Consider the following 22852-nt stretch of genomic DNA (forward strand, 5'->3'; position numbering starts at 1 on the left):
CTTGGAGTGGCTTAGTTCTCAGGTCCCGTGGCCTCAGGAATCCTGCTCACGGCTCACACCCCGCATAGCCCCCGCCTCCTTGTCAGGACCCACAGCAGAGGCCCTGATGACCTTTGATTTGGATGGAGTGCTAATGGTTTTGTAGGACCTGATGCATACACGACGTCTTCGGGAAAATAGTCCCACTGGTTTTCAGCCTTTAAAAACACTTTTGTTACTTTTTCCTCCAACTTTGTTTTGAAAAAATTGGATATGCGGCCCGTATTCATTCTTCCCTGGTTGTGTAGTAGTGTCCTTCTTAGCGTGTGGAGAGGGAGCAGGGCATCCTGAGCGAAGGTCGGGTGTGTGTTGCGGTCACTGTGGCCTCTTCCGTCTCTTGATGTAGATTAAGTGTCCAGCCTTTCGCTTTTCTTTCAGGACATTGATATTTTCGAAGAGACCAGGCCAGTCGTTTTGCAGAATGGTCCTAAATTTGGCATTATCTGATTGTCTCCTTACATCTGCTTTTTTATTTCATGTCTGTAAACTTATAAACACTTGTTTTTGAGACCCTGCCCACAAAGAGATTTGTTGAAAGTGTTGAACTGCTTTTCTGTTTTTGAAATCTTTTAGGCAGAGGAATATTTTCATTGGAATAAATTACCTTGTGGAATTATTTCCAAAAATAGAATTCCACTCCACACAATCAGCATTAAACCATCCACTATGTGGTTTGGAGAAAGAACCAGAAAAACAAATGTAATTGTGAGGTAAGAAAGCAACCTCTCTTTTGAGAGAAACCTTACTTTTGAGGTAACTTATCTGGTTTATTTTAGTTTTTTTGTTTGTTTCTTTTTTTTAAAGGTTTTATTTATGGGGACGCCTGGGTGGCTCAGTCCGTTAAGCGTCTGCCTTTGGCTTGGGTCATGATCTCAGGGTCCTGGGATCAAGTCCCTCATCGGGCTCCCTGCTTCTCCCTCTGCCTGCTGCTCCCCCTGCTTGTGCTCGCGCAGTATGTCAAATAAATAAAATCTTTTTTAAAAAAACATTTTACTTATTTGAGAGAGGGAAGGGGAGGGGCAGAGGGAGAGAAAGCAGCAGACTTTCTGCTGAGCAGGAAGCCCGATTTGGGCGGATCCCAGGACCCAGAGATCATGACCTGAGCTGAAGGCAGATGCTTAACCGACTGAGCCCCCCAGGTGCCCTGATTTGTTTTAGATTAAGTGCAGTCTAGCCTAACCCAAAGAGGAGGATATACTATAATTGTGGAGAATAACTTCCGAAATTTAAATGCTATTTAAAGAGGTGCTACTTCCAAACGTGCCTGATGGCCAGTACCATGAGCCAGGATTTCCTGAAGCCTACTCCAGTCGGGTGGCTGGAGAGTGGAGGTGTCTTGCTTGTCGGGAGTAGAGTGGGGAACTGACGTCGTGGGGGATAGAAGCCCTCGGTGGAGTAGAGGAGTACCATAATCGTCATGTTTCAGCAGTACTTCCCTTAATATTGGGTATTCAGAATGCCTACGAGTATTTGTATTTCTGGAGAGTTCCCTCTTGTCCCAGGGAGAAACCCGTGACTGTAGGGTGGTTTTATATTGGAATGGATTAAGTGGGAAGGCATGAAATTTAGAGCTTAGCTTAGTTTGGATAAGTGACCTTTTAATTTTGTGTTTTCATTTCCCTTTAGGACTGGAGAGAGTTCATACAGAGCTTGTTTTTCTTTTCATTCTTCCTACAGTGAGGTAAGAGGAGCCCATGTACTCAGGACTCTGCTGCCAGCTGCTTTGGCGGCCTTCATGGTGACAGCATTAGTCCCCCCGACTACCTGAGGCATCTCTTTCCCTACTGCTTAAGATTTGTTGTGGCTTTTCCTAAAGAAATGTAGGGGAAATGTCAGCAGATGAGCTGTGTTTACTGAGTACAGAGGAAATTGGTTATTATCACCTGTTTTCAGCCTAAACATTGAATACGGATGATTAAGGTTTTCTTCCCGTCTCGCTTCCTGCATGCATTTTAACTTCCCCACTTCGGTTGTTCTGTTCACCTGTCCTAAGAGGTCTTATGTAAAGGAGTATCACGGATAAAATCTCATGGGCAGCCTCAAGGTGCTGTCCAGGTTTTTGTCCTCTTCCAAGATTGGATTGTGCTGAAAAACTGAAAAAAAGTCCTGAATATTCAGCAGTGGGGAAGAACAAAGGTGATTGAGATAAAGACCTTATTCTTAGGAGTTTAAGGTTTATTAAATGGTTTTATTAGGATCCTTTTTATTTTTATTTTTTGTTTTTTTAATTAGCCAGCATATAGGAGGACATCATTAGTTTCGGATGTAGAGTTCAGTACTTCAACAGTTGCATTGTTAGGATCCTTTTTATATAGAGAATTGGCCTATTCACTAGCGTGGGCACTTGAATATGTGTAATTTATTTGCAAACTTCTCGTGCATTTCAAAAGTAAATGCTAGCATCTTGTAAGTGCTGAGTTTTAGTAATTTCATGTACGTATCAGGAGAAAAAGGTATATAAAATCAGACTTTGTATGACACTTGAAGTCACATATAATTTTAGTTTGACCATTTCAGCACTTAAAGATTGATTTCCCTGATAACTATTATTTTTGTATTTGGGATACATGGATACAGCACTGCCGCAGTGAGCCGTGGACGTGTTAATGATTTGAACAGGTGGATTCTTCCAGAGCTCCAGGTAGTGGCATTCTTATCAAGTCAGCCATAGTATTGTAAATGATTCTTTATCATATTATCAAAATATTACAATGACATCTCTATTAAATAACTTACCTTAACTTTCAGGTACAAATAGGTTATCCAAGAGCAGCCTGGAAGGAATTCATTGTGATGGTATTATTTAGTTAATGTGTTTTCCTCATTTTATCCTGAAATCTCAGATTGTTGTCAGAGCCTCCTTCTGGGGATTTGTCTTTGGTTTGGCGTCTGGCTCAGCAGCAGGGTCCCTGCCTGTTGATCCCATAGTGGCTGGGTGTCCTGTCTCAGCCACGGGGAGGGCATCTAATCAGGGAAGAGGGTAGGCCTTATTTTTTCACTTAGGACAACTTCTGGCCCATTTCCCTCCTTCAGTGCAGTTAGCAGCTGAGTTGGGGAGCATAAGCCCTCCTGCGATTTTATGCACTTACCCCCCAGGAAGGAGCCGTTTCCCTGGTACTTGAGCGGAGAGATGAAGCCGATGACCCCCCGGCCTGCCGTCAGCCCGCCACACTCCCCCTGGATTAGCGCTCGTGATCACGCACACCGTGGGTCGCTGTGCGCGCCACGTGGTCATCTTCTCTCAGGGTGGCGAGAAGCAGACAGGCTTTTCTGAGACGTGCTCTAATTAATAGGCCTATCCCAAGTATAGATCATGTTAAAATATATTTAAAAACGTATAGTGGATTTTAAAGAATTATTTATTTTAGAGCACGCATGTGAGTGGGAGGAGGGGCAGAGGGAGAAAGAGACTCTGGAGCAGACTCCCTGCAGAGCCGCACAAGGGGCTCCATCTCACGACCCTGAGATCGTGACCTGAGCTGAAACCAAGAGTCGGCTGCTTACCCGTCCGAGCCACCCAGGCGCCCCCATAAATTGTAGATTTAAGTATCATTTCCTGTCAGATTTTTTCAAATACAGCTGATCCTCCTTATCTGTGGATTCCTTATTTACAAGTTTGCTTGCTCACTAAAATTTGTTGTGACCCCCAAATTCATAGTGGCAGCACTGCGGGGTTGTTTGCAGACACGCCCAGCAGTCACCGGCCACGCAGATGCCCAGTTTAGGCCGCACAAGGCCGTGCTGTGCCTTCTCCGCCGAGCTCGTGGGGTAAACAGGGCTCCTTCTGCAGTCAGTCCCGTGCTGCGTTGTACACAGTTCTGTGCTGCTGGTTGGGGATTTCACTGTCTGAAACGGCCCCAAGTGCAGTGCTGAGGTGCTGTGTATGTTCCTAAGCACACAGGCTGGCAGGTGCCTTCTGGAGAAAAGCCGTGTGTTTGATAAGCTTTGTTCAGGGACGAGTTATGGTGCTGTTGACTGTGAGTTCATAGTAATGAATCAACAGTACATACTGAATATAGGTGTCTTTTTTTTTTTTTTTTAAGATTTTATTTATCAGAGAGAGACAGTTTGCGAGCACAAGTGGGGGGAGGGGCAGAGGAAGAAACAGGCTCCGCAATGAGCAAAGAGCCGGATGTGGGACTCTGGGATCATGACCTGAGCCGAAGGCAGACACTGAACCAACTGACTGAGGCACCCAGGTGCCCCTGAATTGGTATCTTTGAACACACACACACATAAAACAAGGTGATGCATTGATAGGTTGACAAAAACGCAGTGACCAGAGGTTCAGAGGAACCTTCTTTTCCCCTTACGAGTAGTGGTTCAGTGTTTGCTCATTCACCATTCCCGGTGACCTCAAGGAACATAACCCCTGCGGATAATGAGAATAGACAGTGTTCGTGAATTGTTTTAAGGCAGACATCTGATGTAAGGACATCAGCTTGTACAAGGGACAGAGGGTGCCTGTCTAGTAGGTGTCTCTTGTCTCCTGTGGCCACTTCATTTCTAAGTAGAAGGAGCCTCAGATTTCTACCAGCCTCAACTTTGAATTAATTACGCAAATCATGTAGCTTGTGGGCAGGTAAATAATAGTTTGTTTGCATGCCTGCTCTGAAAATACAAAAGAATTTGTTTATGAAAAATACCTGAAGAATGAATGGGTCCTCTTGTTTTTTCTCCTGTTTTAAGTAAGGTAGCCACTTTAATATGAAGTTATTGATAATTCGTTGGTTCCTACCTCTTGATTTGGTAGAGTTGAGTTCTAATAATCTCAGAACTCAGTTTCCCCATTTGCAGAAGGGAATAAAAACCTTTGTGTTGTCATTATCTTTGTGATGGATAATTCCATTGAATGTTAAACATATGCCAGGTGCCGAACACTTCACATGCATTATCTCATTTATACTTTTAGATGAAGAATCTAATAACTTAGAGACTTCAGGTAACTTGACCAAGGTTACATGCTCACCAAGATATATTAAGCGACAAAGCTGAAACTTGTCTGCGTTGTAGAGATGTTTTGAGGAGTAGTGACAGAGCTCTTGTTTAGCATTCTGAACTTTGCAGAAAATCAAGGTATTCATGAAATTTTTGCATTGTCCTCTAGATGAGAATAAATTTAGAACAAATCAAGCATCCTGGAAGATGCAATTTCCTTATTTTATTTGCTGGAGAAAAGATGCAATTCTAAAACCTTGTTTTCTTGTGTGTATTAAATATTCACCTTAATTCTCATTTACTTGAAGGGAATTAGTTAATTATGGGTGACTTTCTTAGACAAGGAAACTAATGTCATTTAAAGAAATACAGGGGTGCGTGGGTGGCTCGGTTGTTTTAGCGTCTGCCTTTGGCTCAGGTCATGATCCCAGGGCTTGGGATCAAGCCCAGCAGGTGGCTCCTTGCTCAGCAGGGGGCCTGTTTCTCCCTCTCCCTGTGCCCCTCCCCCCTGCTTGTGCTGTCTTGCTGTCAATAAATAAAATCTTTAAAAAAAATAGAATCTTTGATGGGGCGCTTGGGTGGCTCAGTAGTTAAGCGTCTGCCTTCGGCTCAGGCCGTGATCCCGGCGTTCTGAGATGGAGCCCCACATCAGGCTCCTCCGCTGGGAGCCTGCTTCTTCCTCTCCCACTCCCCCTGCTTGTGTTCCCTCTCTCGCTGGCTGTCTCTGTCAAATAAATAAATAAAATCTTTAAAAAAAAAATAGAATCTTTGAATTCCATTACTAATTCCTAGTCCTTACTGTGGAACAGAATCACCCAAAGAACATTTAAATATCCTGATCCCAGTACCCACTGTAGCTCAGTATCAAAAGTCTTTTTGGGGGTGGGCCTGAGTGTTGGATAGTTTTTTCCCACGAGGGCCCCAGGCGATCCCCATGTGCAGCTAGTATTGAGAACCACACCATAAGAAATTCCTGCTGCTCTTTCTCCCGCCCTCCCTTTTGTTGCCTAACACCCAGATTTTTCGGTATAGAGATAATCGACCCGTTTTATTTTCCTTCCTCTAGATTAAAGATTTCTTGAGCTACATCTCTCCTGTGAACGTGTATCCAAATGTCATTCCAATAGGCACAACTATGGATAAGGTTGTAGAAATGTGAGTAGTTGCTCCTCGTGGAACTTCTGTTGAACAGGCTGGATGCTGAGACTAGTTTTGGGCCTAAAAACGGGGGCAAGGATGTAAATAAGATGGGCATGGCTGTAAATATGTGTCTGCTTGGGAGCCCGATGGCTTTCTTCAAGTGGGTATTTTATCTATAATCCTAAAGGCTTCTGGGAATCTGGCACAAGGAAGCAGTGGGCAGTGAGGCCCTCAAGAAAGGGCAGGCCATCCTCAAATCTGGTTTCCATGCCATTTTGTATTTTATCATCACCGTGCCTTAGCTTTCAGTCTCTAGAATAAGGAGATCAAATTTGTGAGATTCTTATGAGAAAGAAGTAGGGCAAGAGTAAGCAGCCAGCTCTGTGGTATTCCCTGAACGCCAGGTGTCACCGTATCACTCACTGGTCTTGTAGGACAGGGCCCTGCTTGTCTGCAGTGCAGGAGCAAATGCAGGGTTCGGCCTTCCCTCAGTCCTACGATTAGATAGCTGTGTAGCAGCGTGTATTTAAGTGCTTATGTTCACCACTTTGTTACAGTGAAGCGGTTTTTAAATTATTAAACCTGGCTTTTCAGTCTTGAAAAGTAGTTATATGATTTTCCCCATGGCCAAATTTTTATCATCTCTGTAAGTGATGCTTACGTTCTAGCAGCTTTCCCCACAGGAAAAAATAAAATATTCATATTCGTTTCAGCTTAAAGCCTTTATGCCGATCTTCCCAAAGTACTGAGCCAAAGTATAAACCACTTGGAAAATTGAAGAGAGCCAGAAAAACTCATCTACGCTCAGGTAAGAAAATGACCCGGGGTTCAGAGGTGCGGGTTCCCATGCAAGCCTTTTTTCCAGGCTACTCCGGTCTGGTAAAAGCTGCAGTGGGCAGAGGCGGGCCTGGGACCCACTGTCACTCAGACTTGTCACCATGCTCTCAGCAAGTGCTTTGCCTTCCTTTCTCAGCCTGTGAAATTAGGAGTCCTGTCTCCTTCACGGGCTTAAAACAAGTGACCTGGAGAACTGTGCCTGTACTGAACGATGTTCTCAGCTTTCTGGAAGTAGGCCGTGTGGTTTGTGTAGGCCACAGGGAGAGGCTGTGCTGTTAATCTTGGACATTTCCTTCAAGATACTAGTAAATGCTGATGATGGGAACTTTTCTTGTCATCATTTCCAACCAGATTGATCAGTAGTGCTTACACTCATGGATTTTCTCTGTACTTTCCTGCTTCTTCTCATTGCTACTTTAGTTTTCCGGCGAAGACCAGAGGTAACCTCTGAGGAGGAAATCAGAGCTGCAGTTTCCAAACAAAGCCCTGCTCCTTTATAGCAGCCAGACTTCGTAGTTAGGGTTCTCAGGTTTCATTGCTTTGGTGGGGAGTCTGTTACTGTGCCGTGTAGCTCATACATGACCCAAAGAGTTGATAATAATGGTAGTGTTTATTGAAGCTCTGCTGTATACGGCAGGTGTTGTGCTAGGTCTTCTACATACATTACAGCTAAACCCCAAACCTCGAAGGGCTATCATCCCAATTGTACTAATGAGGAAAATGAAGTTTAGAGGGTGAAGTAAATCCCCCAAGGTCCAGCCAGAAGTAAGTGATGGGGCTGGAATTCTAATCCAGACCTGTCTTTCCCATCTCCATTTCTGCATTTCCTCTCATTTCGAATCAAATTGAAAACCTTAAGATGCAAATTCCAGGACTGATTCTAGAAAAACAGTTGTATTTTCAGATGTACAGCTATCATGTACGACATCTTCTAATCCTTCGTATATACAAACTTAATTGTAGGGTTTTTTAAGAAAGCTTTACCAAGGTATAATTGATAACAATAAATTGCACATTTAGTGTCCAATTTGATAGACTTACGTATGCATATACTTGAGAAGCCTTCACCATAATTAAGATAATGAAAATATCCATTACCCCCAAGTCTCCTTGTGCCACTTTGTAATTCCTCCCAGCTGTCCCTCTTGCCCCCTGCTGTCTTCCTCCGTGCCATGGCAACCACTGATCTTTCTATCAGATTAGGTAGCATTTTCTAAAATAATCATATACAAGTATATGTCTGGCTTATTTCACTCAGCATATTTATTTTGAAATTTATCAATACTGTTGCATGTATCAATAGTTTGTTCTTTTTTTATTGATGAATAGTATTCCACTCCATGGATATACATCCATTCCTGTTGTTATACATTTGGGTTGTCTCCAGTTTTTGGTTATTACAAATAAAGCTGTAAAGATTCATGTGCAAATCTTTGAATGTATGCTTTCATACTAGGAGTGGTCAGAGGGTAGCTGTGTCTTTAAGAAACTGCCAAATTGTTTTCCAGAGTGGTTGGACCATTTTGCATTCTTGCCAGTTCTCTTGCTCTACTTATTGCCAGTATTTTTAGATATCCTAATGTGTGTGCAGTGGTATCTCATGGTTTTAATTTGTATTTTTCTAAAGCCTAGTGAGGCTGAGCATCTTTTAATGTTCTTATTGGCATCCATGTATTATCATTGGTGAGGTGTCTGTCAAATCTTTACCCATTTTTAAAATTATTTTGTTGCTTTTTTATTACTGAATTTTCAGAGTTTCTGGATATAAATTATTATTACATGCTTTGCAAAACCTTCCAGTTTGTCACTCATCTTTGCAGTCTCTTAGAGTCTTTTGAAGAACAGAAATATTAAATTTTGATGTTCAATTTACTAATATTTATTTATTTATTGGTAGTATAACTAAGAACTCTTTGCCTGACTCAAGGTCACAAAGATTTTCTCCTCTGTTTCCTGATAGAAATTTTTGTAGTTTTAGGTTTTACATTTAGGTCTGTGATCCATTTTCTAGTTATTTTGTGTGTGTGTGTGGTGTGTGTGTCTCTCTCTCCTGCATATGGACATCCAGGTGCTCTAGAACCATTTGTTGAAAAGAGTTATCTTTTTTCCTACGGAATCGACTTTGCGCTTTTGTTGAAAATCAGTTGACAATATATGTGGGGGTCTCCTTCTGGACTTTTTGTTATGTTCCATCATCTCTGTCTTGACATCAGTACTGCCCTATCTTTATTATTGTACCTTTATAAATTTTGAAGGTAAGTGGTACAAGTTCTTGAACTCTTGCTATTTTTCAAAGTTGTTTTGGCTATTCCAAGTCCTTTGCATTTTCATATGAATTTTAGAATCATCTTGCCATTTGTACAAAATGTCCACTGGAGGGAGTCTGATTGGGATTGTGGTAAATTAGTTGATCAGTCTGGGAAGAATAGATTACATTTAATCTCTTGTTGGTTTATTGGCTGTAACTATTTTAGTGGCTTATAGTATACATCTTTAACCTATCAGAGTGAAAAGATACGTATTATTCTAGTAATGGTATAATACAGTATAAGAAACTGAATGACAGTGTGGCTGCATTTCCCCCCTCACACTCTGTGCAGTTTTTGTCATACATTTTACTTGTGTAAATCCCACAATATTTTTTTGCTTTAAACTGTCAGTTTTTTAAAGCATTATTGCAGTATAATTTATATACCATAAATTTTACCCTTTTTAGGGTGAACACTTCCGTGGCTGTTACTATCAGACGTGCAGCCATTTGCCACTGTAATTTCAGAGCATTTCTGTTGCTCCACACTGTGCCCATTTCGAGTCACTCGCCCCATTAGCACCTCCAGTTGTAGGCAACCACTAAATCTATAGATTTGTCTCTCCTGGACATTTCATGTAAACGGAACTATACAACGTTTGGTCTTTTGTGTCTGGCTTCTTAGCATAATGTTTTCAGAGTTCATCTGTCTTGTATGTATCAGTACTTAGTCCTTTTTATTGCCACATTTTATGTATCCATTCATCAGTTGATGGACATTTGGGTTGTTTCTGCTTTTTAGTTATGAATTATGCTGCTTTGAATATTTGTATACATGTCTGTGTGTGGACATAGGATTTATTTATTGGGGTAAATAACCTAGGAGTAGCATTTCTAGATGATAGTGGGGGTGGGGGTCTTAGTCTGAGCAGCCATAACAAAATATCACAGACTGGGTGGGTTAAATAACAGACATTTCTCGTAACTCAGGAGGCTGGAAGTCCAAGATCATGGTGCTGGCAAAGTAAGTTTCATTCTGAGGCCTCGTCTCTGCTTGTAGGCAGCTATCCTGTCGCTGTGTGCTGACATGCCCTTTCCTGGGGCATGTGCTGGGGGCAGAGGGCTGTAGTCCCCGGGGAGGGGGCTCTCTGATGTCTCTTATAAGGACACTAATCTTATTTGATCAGGGTCCTATCCTTACTGACTTAATTACATCCTTTGAGGCTCCATTTCCAAATACAGCCACACTGGGGGTTGGGGCTTCAACATGTGAATTGGGGGGAGGGCATATTTATTCCAGAACATACATACGGTAAATCTATGTTTTACTATTTTAACAAACTATTAGAGAAACTATTTTCCAACTTGAACACATTTTTATTCCCACTCATTGAAGATCTAGTTTTCTCTACATTGTAGCTCACATTTTGTCTTTTGATTGTAGCCATTCTACTGGGTATAAAGAGGTATCTCATAGTTTTGATTTGCATTTCATTATTTATTTTGAGCTTAATTCATGTGCTTATTGGCCATTTATGTTCTTTGCTAAAATGTATGCTTCGGTCTTTTGCCCATTTTTAAATTGGATGATCGATCTTATTGCATTGTAAGAGTTCTTGATAGAGTCTGGGTATAAGTCCTTTATTAGATATGATTTGCAAATACTTTCTTCCAGTCTACAGCTTGTCTTTTCACTTTCTTGATGGTGTCTTTTGTAGTTTGAAATTTTGAATTTTGATTAAGTCCAGTTTATCTAATTTTTGTTTTACTTCTTGTGCTTTTAGTGTCCTAATCAACTATTGCTTAATCCAAGATCACGAAGATTTACTCCCATGTTTTCTTGATCATTTTACCAGAAGTTTACCCTGTTAGGTTCTATAATTTTGGACTTCTAAGAATATTCATGCACTTTGTTCTGACATGTGGTTAAGTGGTTTGGCTACAGTGTGATCCTTTTGTGTTTTGCTTTTTATCTTTGTTAGGCAGGAACAGGGCAGCATCTGGTCTAGAATTAACTCTCCCCACTACTAAGGCCCCTTTTAGTACCCTTTCAGCCGCCATGTGAACTATAAGGGGTTCCACTCTAGTGGGAACAGGCACTGTTCCTAGCACTGTGTGTATTCTAGGCACTGTTTCTTTCAGTTCTTTGGAGTAAGTTTTCCCTGGCCTCAGGTAGTTACCTCACAAGCATGCACTTGTCTGTTCGCTGAGCACTAGAGGAGGCCCTCTCTCCAGGCCTCTGCTCTGTAGGCTTCTGCCACCTTGGCTTCCTGACTCCCAGTCACACCTTCTCAACAACACGATGTCCATGGGCTCTACCTGGGTGTTCCCTTCCTGCCTGGAAACAGTCACCAAGTTAACTGGGGCAGTCTAAGAGCTCCCTTCATTTGTTTTTCATGTCTCAGGTGTCCTTGTCCTTCCTTGCCTGATGTCTGATTTCTTGAGGGCCCTTTGTTATATTTTGTCTGGTTTTTTAGTTGTTTCAGGTGGGAAGTTAAATGTAGTCCCTGTTACTCTTGGCTGGAAGCAGAAATCTCAAACATCTATCCCTATGACACTTATTTTTGTTGAGTATGTGGTTTTTTGGTTTTTTGATTGGGCCACTAGTTTTTCCGTTTTATTGTTTTTGCTTTTTCTTTTTGATTTTGTTCCTTGTTGATTCCTTAACATTTTTATTCCTTATTAATATAGCAATTTTTGTAGCTTTTATTCGTACAGGTATAGATCTTACGGTCAGTCTAAGAGATGGTTTTAGATATATTTTGTAAGCCATAGGGAGGTTTGCTTTAGTCCATGTCACTGACTTTATAATTCTGTCCTGTGCATATGGCTGTAAGGTCTGTGGTGATTTCTACTAGTGTGTTGGGTGGTTTTTCAGTTTCTTTAGTCTGTTAAATATGTTCTGTTGAAGAAAATCAGTACTAATACCCATGTAATATTGAACAAATCTTAGAGCAACTGATTTTTCTGAGGGGTAAGTTGAGGAGCCATTCTTTTCTTAGCCTTTTTTGAAAAGCATTTCAATAAAGCTGTTTGTGCTCTGATATCTTATATTTAATAATTATTATAAATTGTAGCTAATTGAGAAAGTAGTTACATAGAATTCCACAACTCTAAATTATTTCAAATATTTTAATGTACTTCCTCCTCCCCATTCATTTATATAAATATCCAGAACTCAGAGGACATTAAAGTTTAAAAAACAACACTGTTTAGGCACCATGAAGAAAGTAGTAACCATAGTGCAAGAACAGGGTCCTGAAGTTCTTCCGTTGTGTACGACTTGTGGAGAGGTGGACAGCAGTCCTTAAGCAGGAACCAGGGCAGGGAGGGGGGAAGGAAAGACACTTGAGGGCTTGCAGCAAGGGCTGTTTCCTAATAGCTGTACAAGTGTGGAGGTGCATACAAGCTGAAAAGCAGTTAAACTTTTTGTGGTCAAAAAAACGGCTGCATGCTTTGCATTACGGCTATAATGGTGTATTTCCTCTTTCTTTGTACATTTAACTTCACTTTAGGTCTGTTTCATACCTCTCATTATTGGGTGCAATTGTAGAAATTAAGGTGCTTGATTTGTTGTCCAGTGTGGTTTTACAGACATGATGGTGGAAAGTATCTATGAATTGTAATATTTGTCCTTTTTAACATTGGGTTTAGTTGTTTATCAGCTTGTGTAAATGCCGTTAAGGATTTTAACACTTATTTTCTGTTATATGCCTCTCCGTTTTCATATAGAGAAATTTAAAATTTTTATATTGTCATAAGAGAATTCATAGTATCAGAATCTTGAATTAATGTTTGTTTTGCCAGATTTTTACTGTTGAAACAGACCGTGATAATGTTATAGTCACTAATCTAGAAGAACATGAAACTGTTCAACTTAGAGATGATATGGAAATATTGCCTAAAACATAACTGTGGCAAAAACAAATTTATGATCCATGTTTTGAAATATAAGCCATATCTTGGAGCTGAGAATGATTCCAAATATAGTCGCTAGACATCTTAGTCACCTTAAGTCCTTCAGAAAAGGAGATAAATCATTGCTTAAGGATTAGGCAGAGCCAGGAATCAAACTGACCGGGTTTTGACCCAGAGTCTTGTCACACCACTTCTCTAGGCTGGTCTCATTGGTAAAATGTAAGCAGAATGATCTCTGTGGTCCATTTTTTAAAAGGAGCTTTTAAAAATGTAGTGTTTAGCTACATCCTTTATCACTGGAAAAAATGTTATCTTTTTAAGTCGTAGTTGTAAGGTAACACTAGAACAATTAAGTTGCCATGGACAGTAGTCTCATGAGCATTTAATTTTCTTCTTAGGTGTCATTAGAAGGCAGGAAAATATTTGTTCCCTGCGCCCCCCCCCCCCCAAATTACATGCCTACTCCATTTATGAGAATTTCATTCTCCAAGTAAGGTTTCCTCCTTTTAAGAATTTAAGGGGATTGGCTCATTATATGGCTAATGTAACATGCTTAAAAAAAAAAAAATCAGTACATTAAATTCATTGGTTTTCAGTTCGTGACACTTCAAAGTAAGCCCCCATTTGGCACATTTGTTCCCCTCAGTATCTATCACAGCCTTGTGCACTTGGCTGGCTCAGGCTGCTATGATAAATACCGGAAGACTGGATGACTTAGCAACAGATATTTACTTCTCACAGTTCTGGAGGCTGGGATGTCCAAGGTCAAGGTGCCAGCAGATCTGGTTCTTGAAGAGGACCCATTTCCTGGTTGTAGACAGCCTCCTTCTCAGTGTGTGCTCACCTGGCCTTTCCACACGCTGTCCATGCATAAAGAAGGAAAGTGAGAAATCTGTCTTCCTCTTCTTACAAAGACACTAATCCCATCTTACGGGTCCCACCTCCAAATACCATGACACCTGTGGCTAGGGCTTCAAATTAGGAACCTTTGAGGACACAGACATTTTAGCCCATAACATGCACAAAATATTCACAGAAGAAAAATGGTAGAAAAATGTTTTATTTATTCAGCCAATTCACTGAGTATTATTTGCCGAGCATATACAGTTTGCAAACTGGCTGTTGAACAGTCATCTACAGAACTTAAAGCACAAACCACATTATTGTGTCCCACCTTCAGGGATTCAGTAGGTCTGGAATGAGATATAGAAAGCTGTATTTTTTAAAAAGGGTTTCCAGGGGCTCCTGGCTAGCTCAGTCAGAAGAGCATGCAACTCTTGATCTCGGTCGTGAGTCTGAGCCCCATGTTGGGTATAGATTAAATAAATGAATAAAAAATAAAAAAGCTTTCCAAATGAGGCTAATGAACAGCCAGGTTTGAAAACCACTGGTATAGGCATTGTGGCCTGTTTGGGGAACACAGATCTATATACTCAAGTTTGGCACTAGTTGACAGGCGGTAAACTGTTCAAAATATCCTAAGGGCCCTTTTTCTTCAAAGAAAAGTGAACTGTTATTTGCAGTTCCACCAAATGAAAACATAGCTAAATGCTACAAATTGGTTTTTAAATTAAAAGCACAAATTGGCTCCTTTGCATTGTTTCCCATATATCTCCTGTGTTTTCCTGCAGAGGAGGAAGACGACCTCTTTGATGATCCCGTGCCGTTACCGTTAAGGCACAAGGCTCCATACCAGCTAACTCTTCACCCTGACGTATTTGTAATGACTGCAACATCACAAAGCCAGCCTGAACAACAGAGGCAAAGCACAGGCTACCTCAAAGCAGAGAGTATGCAAACCTTTCCTTGGGCAAACTTTATAGATTGTGAAGAATCTAACAGCGAAAGTGAAGAAGAATTACAAACCCCAGCTTCATCTCAAGAAGACGTGGGTGCTGTGACACACCACCAGCAAAAGGCTGATGGAGAAGTACCACGGTGGGAAGTATTCTTTAAAAGAAATGATGAAATCACAGATGACGGTTTAGAAAACCCCCCTTCTTCCACAGAGGCAGGGGGCTCTCAGTCACCAAAGATTTTTAGTGACTCTGATGGGGAATCAACTCACATCTCTTCCCAGAATTCTTCTCAGTCAACACACATATCTGAACAAGGGAGTCAAGGCTGGGACAGCCAATCGGACACTGTTTTGTTATCATCCCAGGAGAGAAAGAGTGGGGATATTACCTCCTTAAACAAAGGGAGCTACAGACCAAGAATCAAAGAGAATACTCCTGCCTCTCAGATGGAACAAAATGTACTTTGTCCAAAGGATACTTACTCTGACTTGAAACACAGAGATCAAGATGGAAAGATGGTTCCCAGTGTTGGAGAACCAACCACTCTAAGCAGCGGGAAGCACATACCTCAGGAGAAAAGGCTGTTAAATCTTAGCACCAATGCAGATTCCCAGAGCTCCTCAGACTTTGAAATTCCCTCAACACCAGAAGCTGAGCTACCTAAAGAAGAGCATTTACATTATTTATATGAGAAGCTGGCAAGAGGGGAGAATATAGTCATTGAAAAAAGAAAAAGCTCACTCTTAGATACTTAAAAACGAAAAGCCTTGCATTCTAGAGCAACCAGTAAAAACCCTATGCAAAGAGGTAAAGAGTCCCAATCATAACAGACACATCAGAGTGGAGTACTTAAAAATGGTCCTGTAACCTAAACAGGGCAGTAAAAGGGAAGCAGAGAACAAAAAATAGTGGTGAAAAACAGAAAAGATATGGTAACTAAGTCCAGACATCAATAATTAAGTGAAAATGGTCAGAACACACCAATGAAAATATAGTGAAAAAACAACCCTCCAAGACGCAGTCTCTAAGAAACTCACTGCAAATGATGCAGGGAGGGTAAAAGTAAAGGATGGGAAAGGTATCTAAATACTACTTAAAAGAAAGCTGGAGTGACTATATTAATATCACACACATTTCTAATGATAAAAAGTCCAGTTCACTAAGACACAGTGCTAAATGTATATGTACCTAAAAACAGCTTCAGAACATACAAAGCAAAAACCAAGGAGCAAGACAAACTAATGCACAACTCTAGCTGGCGACTCTACCATTCCTCTGTCAGTACTAGAATTAGCATACAGAAGGTGAGCAAGGATATAGAACTGAATAATAGTACCATTGACCAACTGGATCTGATTGACCCAGAACACTCCTCCCAGCAACAGAAGTGCCTATGGCACACTCACAATAGACGACTGTATCCTGCAGGACCATAAAAACACTTCAAGCAATCAGCCCCTTATATATCTCAAAAGATATATCACTTAAGAATGCTGGTGTGAATACGATGACAAATTTAAAAGTAGAAAAATTAGGACCTAGAAGAAAATAATTAGTGTGTTCTGTGAGTCGTTTGATTTCCTTCAAGCCTGTCAGTGGGTTATGTTTTTGCATAGTTATGTGTTTATTAATAAATATTCAACACTTTGGGGTATGCTGGCATTTTAGAGATTAAGGAAGCAAAAGGAGAGATTTCACTTAAAAGGAGTTTAAGTGGAGTCTCTCAAACAATTTGCAGATCAATTAAACTAAATGATACACATTATCACCGTGCTGCACTGATCCTTTGTTTCTAGCTCAGCAGCTACTCCCAGCTTTTGATGAAATACATTCCACAGACACTCAGCATGACTGGGGTAAAAATACATGCATCCCATTTTACCCCTCTCTCCTAGGAGTACTATTACCTAAATGCAAAGTGAGCATAAAATTACTGAAGAGACCAGTAGAGATTGCAGATCACTGGTTGAATATCAAGTCATAACTACAACAGTCCTGATATACAAGAACCCAGAGACTTCATTTTTTTATTTATAGCTCTAAAAATTAGTTACACTTCATTATTACAAATCATATAATCAAATGTAACTATATATTTACTGACACCAAAGACGTCGTCATCTTAACAGTCTAGCTTATAACCCAAGGTGGGAATTGGAAACATTCTTCTGAATTTTTTAGCACTTTATAATCACATTGCCAATTTAATATCACATACTTCCATATTCTCATTGTTTTATAGGTGAACCTGGTATAATAAATGCCAGCTGAGTGAATTTAAGGGCTAGGAGCACTAGAACAAACTTTAAAAAACAAACTTGTATCACCAAACATTTTAAAGTACAGGCTTACAGTACAGAATAATTGTAGCAAATACTTACATATGGTGCTTACTCTGTGATGATGCTTCATTCTTTTACACACTGGACATCAACTCCTTTATTCCTCACCATCACCCTTTGAGGTAAATTTATTTTCCCCATTCACAAATGAGGAGGCTAAGGCACAGAGAGGTAGTTCACATAGCTGGGAAGGGGTGAAGCGGGGACTGAAAACACAGGCAATTCAAGCTCAGAGTCCATGCTCTTAGCCACTAGCAGTAATGCCTCTCAAAAAGAGTACAGGACTGGGCAGGATTAATCATAGTGTCTACTTGATTTTTACTTTAAGAACTGTAAAGTAGAAAAGAAAAAGTGAAAAAAAGTTTCAAAATGCCAAGATAATCATAGAAACAGCCCCGTGGCTAGCTACATTTGCCTTAGAGAGGAATCCAAGAGTTACAGGTTTGTTTAAACTAACAGTACAAAATCGAGGACGTTACAGTCAAATAGTTTACTGGCCCCGAGCTGGGTGATCTTGGGTTAATGTTACCTAACCAGTCTAGACCCCCTTTCCTGTGCTATGGTATAGAGTTGAGAGTGCCAGCCTCAGCTCTATGAGGAGCACAGAGAAAGGGCCTAATAACTTGCTCAAAGAATAGGAGCTTTACATCTAAAATAACTTTACAGTTCCAGGCAGTTTTTATTAAGCACAATGTGTCTAAGTAACCTGGTGACTAATAATGCTCAAGGCATTTTACAAGTACCCATCCATATCCATTTTATGCTATGTAAAATCCTACTTTAATATTCAAATGGATCAACCATGACAATGATACACTTCTTTAAAGGAATGGTATAAAAACCTTTGGTTAATCTCAAAAGCAAGTAGTCTGGAATACATCAGTGTTTTTTTGACCCTTTTGTAGCCTTACTGGACATGACAGTAAAATATTCAGAAACAAAGCTAAGCCACGATAAATAGAAAACCAAATGCCAAACTAAATTTATTTTGCTAAAGAAAAATGAACTTTAAGAAAAATAAGTGCAGTCTAGATTTTGCACAGAGGGGGAAAAGACCCTGAGATTACCAACCATGTATCACGATCCTCATGTAGGTACTGAAAACAATATTAATACAACTCGCATAGTGGACGTACAGTTTAAACTCGATCTAAATATTACCCTTGAATATTGGTTATATTTATACGGAACAAATTCTGACAACTTGGGAAACTAAAGAAGCTAAGTGTTGAATTAAAATAGTTAAAGGCTTTTAAAAGCTTCATGTAGGGAGTTTCTATTTTACTGATTAAGTTCAGCTTTTAATAAAATAAGGGTAACAAAGGTCATTAAAATCTCAAAGACCCATCAAATTTCTAGTAATAAGGACAAAATGAAACAAGTTGACTGAAAATAGCCATTTTCCCTCTGCCCTCCTGTTTTACATTTTTTTTTTTACCACAAGAAATAGATAAGAATAACTGGACAGTAAAACACTGACTTTTTAAGAATATTAAAATTATATCTTCAAACCTGTAAGAATTATAATTCAAAGTCAGCTTGGCCATTGGAGCACCTGTAAAACTCTGATGCTTTCTCACCACTGACACCATGTGACTATTTTCTCATAAAGAAAACATAAGAAATGGCACCAAAAAATGTATTTTTCCTTGACACCTTCTGCAGATTTTGGTTAATACATTGAAACTCCAAACATGTAAAGAATTTACCCTATATTATGAAAGAGCAAAGTCATGTGGTAGCAACATAATGCATAATAAAGTGTAGCTTCTCCCAAAAAAGAGGTTAAGGATTAAGAAGATACTTGAATCTGCTGCATTCTTAAAGTCAGTTCAATTTTACCCAAACTTATTTTAGGTCATTAAAGCAACGGGGCAATGAACTTAGGTACAATTTAATTAGGAATACTGAAAGCCAGATTTACTCACTGCATTTACCTTCACGTTGGACACCATGATTACAAATGCCACAATGACAGAGATGAAAACACATTTTTTTCCCGATTGAGGTTTTACTATGCAGGAAAACAAAACAAAAACCAAAACCAAACAAGGAATATATTCCATCTCAGTCTTCATCGTTCAAGTAAAAAAAGTTCTCATTATTCAGGTACACACTTTGGCCAAGCCAAGTTTAGCTTTATCATATTTTAAAAATTCATGTATAAAAAATATTTATCAATTCAAAATATAGATTATTTTAAGAGCCTGCAGGAAATATAAAAATAATTAAATTTGGTGGAAATGTTAAAACTGCCTGAAATTCAGAAGATATAATATTAATGTGTTGTATGAAACACTATTGTTAGGTGCAACTGCACTCAGGGGTAGCTTGTTTTACTCTTAGACCAGAGGTACTCAACTTGGATCTCTTAATTCATGTTACTAAGGGGGGCCCTTCAAGTGCTCCCTTTCCTCTGCCTGGCACTCCAAAAAATCCTCCTATGGTCCCACAGCCCCATTCTTTCAAAGCACCATAATGGCCAGCCATTCTAGAATTTTAGAGCTTTTGGGAAATTATTCTTTTAAGGGAATAAAAGTTTTTAAGAATTACTGATTTAGACATACATGCCTCCTAACAGTCTAGATTGCTTCAAAATATGAAATCAAGCTGTAATTAAATTTTTTTATATTTAATTTTAAACCTTAAATTTCTGTATCAGTAAGACCCAATATTTTACTTAAAGTAGGAAAATAGTATAATTCAGTATCATCTGTTTGTCTCAAATACAAGTACAGTAACAATGGGAATGACAACATAACAGAAATAGCACTTGTATATACTTGCCCAAACTGAATTAACTTTCTCTGAATTCAAGGTGTATGCAACTTGAATATTTGATCTTAGTGACTGTTACGCTATCAGTTCAATGCTTAAAAACTGAAGGAGGCATTTCTTTTTTCACAGACTTTTTATGTATGTATATGCTCATCTGTAAATAGTTTTCATGTTTGGTATCTATTTACTAAATATGTGTATTTCAAATTAGTCTATGTGACCCTGTGTTCTTCTCTTCAGAAGCATCAGTAATACATTTGGCCAATAGTTTGAAACATGAACTGTAAATTAACATAGCATATAATCTTGATGATATGAGAAGAGTACCAAATACTTTTTTGAAATGTTAACATTAGAAAAAAACAAAACTACAATCATCAGCTCTATTTCCTGAAAATTCAGTTGAGGTAACCTCTGCAAGTCACAGCTCCACACTTGCACACAGTTCTGACCCTCTTTTTGGCTGGGCTGTGGTCAACAGAATCTGAAGATATATCTCCAGAACCTGATTACATAGAAAAAGAAATACAGAAGTAAGAGTTAAGACAATTCAGGAGGAAGTTCAAATTTTAAATGTGAATATTCAGAGACAAATCATTATGAATTATCTTGAAAGGATGGTGTGGGCTAGTAAGAGAGAAAAGCATATGCTATTAGCCCATACTTAAAAGAATAGCTTTTGGAAATGATGGAACTTTCTCGGAAAATCTGATACACAATCATTCAGTTTCATACATTACTTAAGGGCCATAAAGCAAGGCCAAATAGTAACAACCTATAATTAATACTTAGAAAAAACAAAGGAAAGAAAAAGCATTGTCACAATAAAGCAAATAAAAGTACCCTTTAAAAAAAAAAAAAAAGCCAAATCCAAGTAGGAATGGAATAGGTTCACTTGTGATTTAAGTCGTATTTTCAATCTTTTGAATATACACCTCTTAGTAAATATTCAGAAATGTACGCCTTACAATTTTAAAATACAAGTAATATTGAGAAAAGATGTATAATAAGCTTTCAGAATGGAAATCATGAAAAAAAAGCAGGTGTGGCAACGTGATACAGAGAAAAGAGCATTACTCAGCTCAAGGTCAGGCGGACCTGGATTCTAGTTTTACCTCTGTCAGATTAGCTTTGTGACCATGAGTAAAATGACAAACTCTTATAGCCTCATTTTTTTTCTTCTTTAATATCTGCTTGGTTCAGATCTTTTGACTCAGGTCTTTTCCTACTCTGATTATATTCTTCATACTGAAACAACTGAACACCAATTGAACTGTACTTGAAAACCATACCTTTCATTTGATAATCAAAAGTGAGCTCTTCTCCAGCATTTATGGTTCTCGTGGAAAATAATGCTATTCGGGGAAGACGGGTGTCAAGGTTGTCAATGAAAACATTGAACACCTGAAGATTTGGGTCACACTGAAAAGGAACATATGAACCCATTTAGGTAAAAATGACATGAACAGGCTCTTCTACATGCCATATGAAATATTAAATTTCTCAGACTATTATTTTTTAAGTTCTATTAGAAATTACATTGTATATTGTTTAGTGGTCTTTGAGGCATGCAAATTAAAAAGTACTGTTTTCACTTAGAGAAAATCTCAGACATAAAACAACACTAGTGAAAATAATAAATCCACATATATTCACCCAGCAGCTTTAACAATTATTAACATTTTTACCAATCCTGTTTCATCTAGTCTCAACCTTTTAACTTTTCTGAGGACTTGTCATGTAAACCCTAGGTAACATGAATTTCACCTGTATGTAGTTCATTTCAGTAAGGCATAAAGAAACAGAATAACTATTTAAAAAATCAAGTCAGCAGTATACAACTCAAATTTCATACTGCATGGAGTTTCATTGCTTTAACCTCTGTTTGGAATTGTTTAATATTTTGAGAATTCTACATTAAATTCTGGACAATGCAAGAAGAAACATCTAGCGAATCATCCTAAGAAATCAAAATAAGTGTTTAATTGTCCTTAGAATACAACTTTTTTTTTTTAAAGATTTTATTTATTTATTTGACAGAGACAGCCAGCGAGAGAGGGAACACAAGCAGGGGGAGTGGGAGAAGAAGAAGCAGGCTCCTAGCGGAGAAGCCTGATGTGGGGCTCGATCCCAGAACGCTGGGATCACGCCCTGAGCTGAAGGCAGATGCTTAACTACTGCGCCACCCAGGCGCCCCAGAACACATCTGTTTTGAGAGTATCTCCAATTTATCAAGAAAAAAAATTAAAGCAAAAGTTTAAGTCAATCAAAAAACTACCAGTAAGGACGGTCTCTGACATTTCACTACTAAACATAAACTAGTTTCTTGGTCTAAAACCCATCAAAAGTTTAGCATGGCCTACTTCCTTATATGGGCAGCTATATAACTTACCCTTATCTGCTGGCACTTAGTAGGTACCCAGTAATTATTCATCTTCCTTATTTTTAGAAATAGTTTATAGAGTATAAAATTCTACAGTTAAGTTTCCAGCTGTATTCTAAGTTCAAACATGAATTAAAAATACTAACATGTAACTTAGAAAAATAGCCCTAAATACTTAAATAACTCTACAAATTCTTAAATTTTATAAATACGTTAACATGTTACATATTAACTTGTACAGTTGCATGTGATTCCTAACCTTTCCACCTCTTAATTCCTCTGCTTACTAACTTCCTCCTCTACATGAAGACAAAACCTAACGTACAGAGTTTTGGAAGGATTAAATGAAGTAACACACAGAAAAACTCTTGCAAAATGCATGGTATTTGGTAGGCACCTCATTGAATTTTCCTAATACAGCAATAAAACC

General features: G+C 39.1%; 2 protein-coding genes across 9 annotated transcripts in view; one reads left to right on the plus strand and one right to left on the minus strand.

Annotated features, from left to right (window-relative positions):
• The window catches only part of DCLRE1C (DNA cross-link repair 1C), a 34220-nt gene extending 17536 nt beyond the window's left edge, over nt 1–16684 (plus strand). For 2 of the 3 annotated variants that reach the window (XM_045788002.2, XM_087857673.1), the window contains 5 exons: nt 613–749; nt 1666–1720; nt 6044–6132; nt 6831–6925; nt 14752–16684. In XM_045788002.2, the coding sequence (XP_045643958.2) occupies nt 613–749; nt 1666–1720; nt 6044–6132; nt 6831–6925; nt 14752–15674 (1299 nt within the window). In that variant the 3' untranslated portion in view covers nt 15675–16684. The remainder of the gene's footprint in view (nt 1–612; nt 750–1665; nt 1721–6043; nt 6133–6830; nt 6926–14751) is intronic. The other variant, XM_045788010.2, reaches the window with a different exon arrangement.
• The window catches only part of SUV39H2 (SUV39H2 histone lysine methyltransferase), a 29300-nt gene continuing 18768 nt past the window's right edge, over nt 12321–22852 (minus strand). For 5 of the 6 annotated variants that reach the window (XM_045788090.2, XM_045788056.2, XM_087857674.1 and 2 more), the window contains 2 exons: nt 21332–21461; nt 12321–20544 (listed from right to left, as the gene is read on the minus strand). In XM_045788090.2, coding sequence (XP_045644046.1) covers nt 20438–20544; nt 21332–21461 — 237 coding nt within the window. In that variant the 3' untranslated portion in view covers nt 12321–20437. The remainder of the gene's footprint in view (nt 20545–21331; nt 21462–22852) is intronic. The other variant, XR_015722433.1, reaches the window with a different exon arrangement.

This window comes from Ursus americanus, chromosome 31, assembly GCF_024610735.1.
Source record: "Ursus americanus isolate L20-20 chromosome 31, mUrsAme1.1.p, whole genome shotgun sequence".
NCBI lineage: Eukaryota > Metazoa > Chordata > Mammalia > Carnivora > Ursidae > Ursus > Ursus americanus.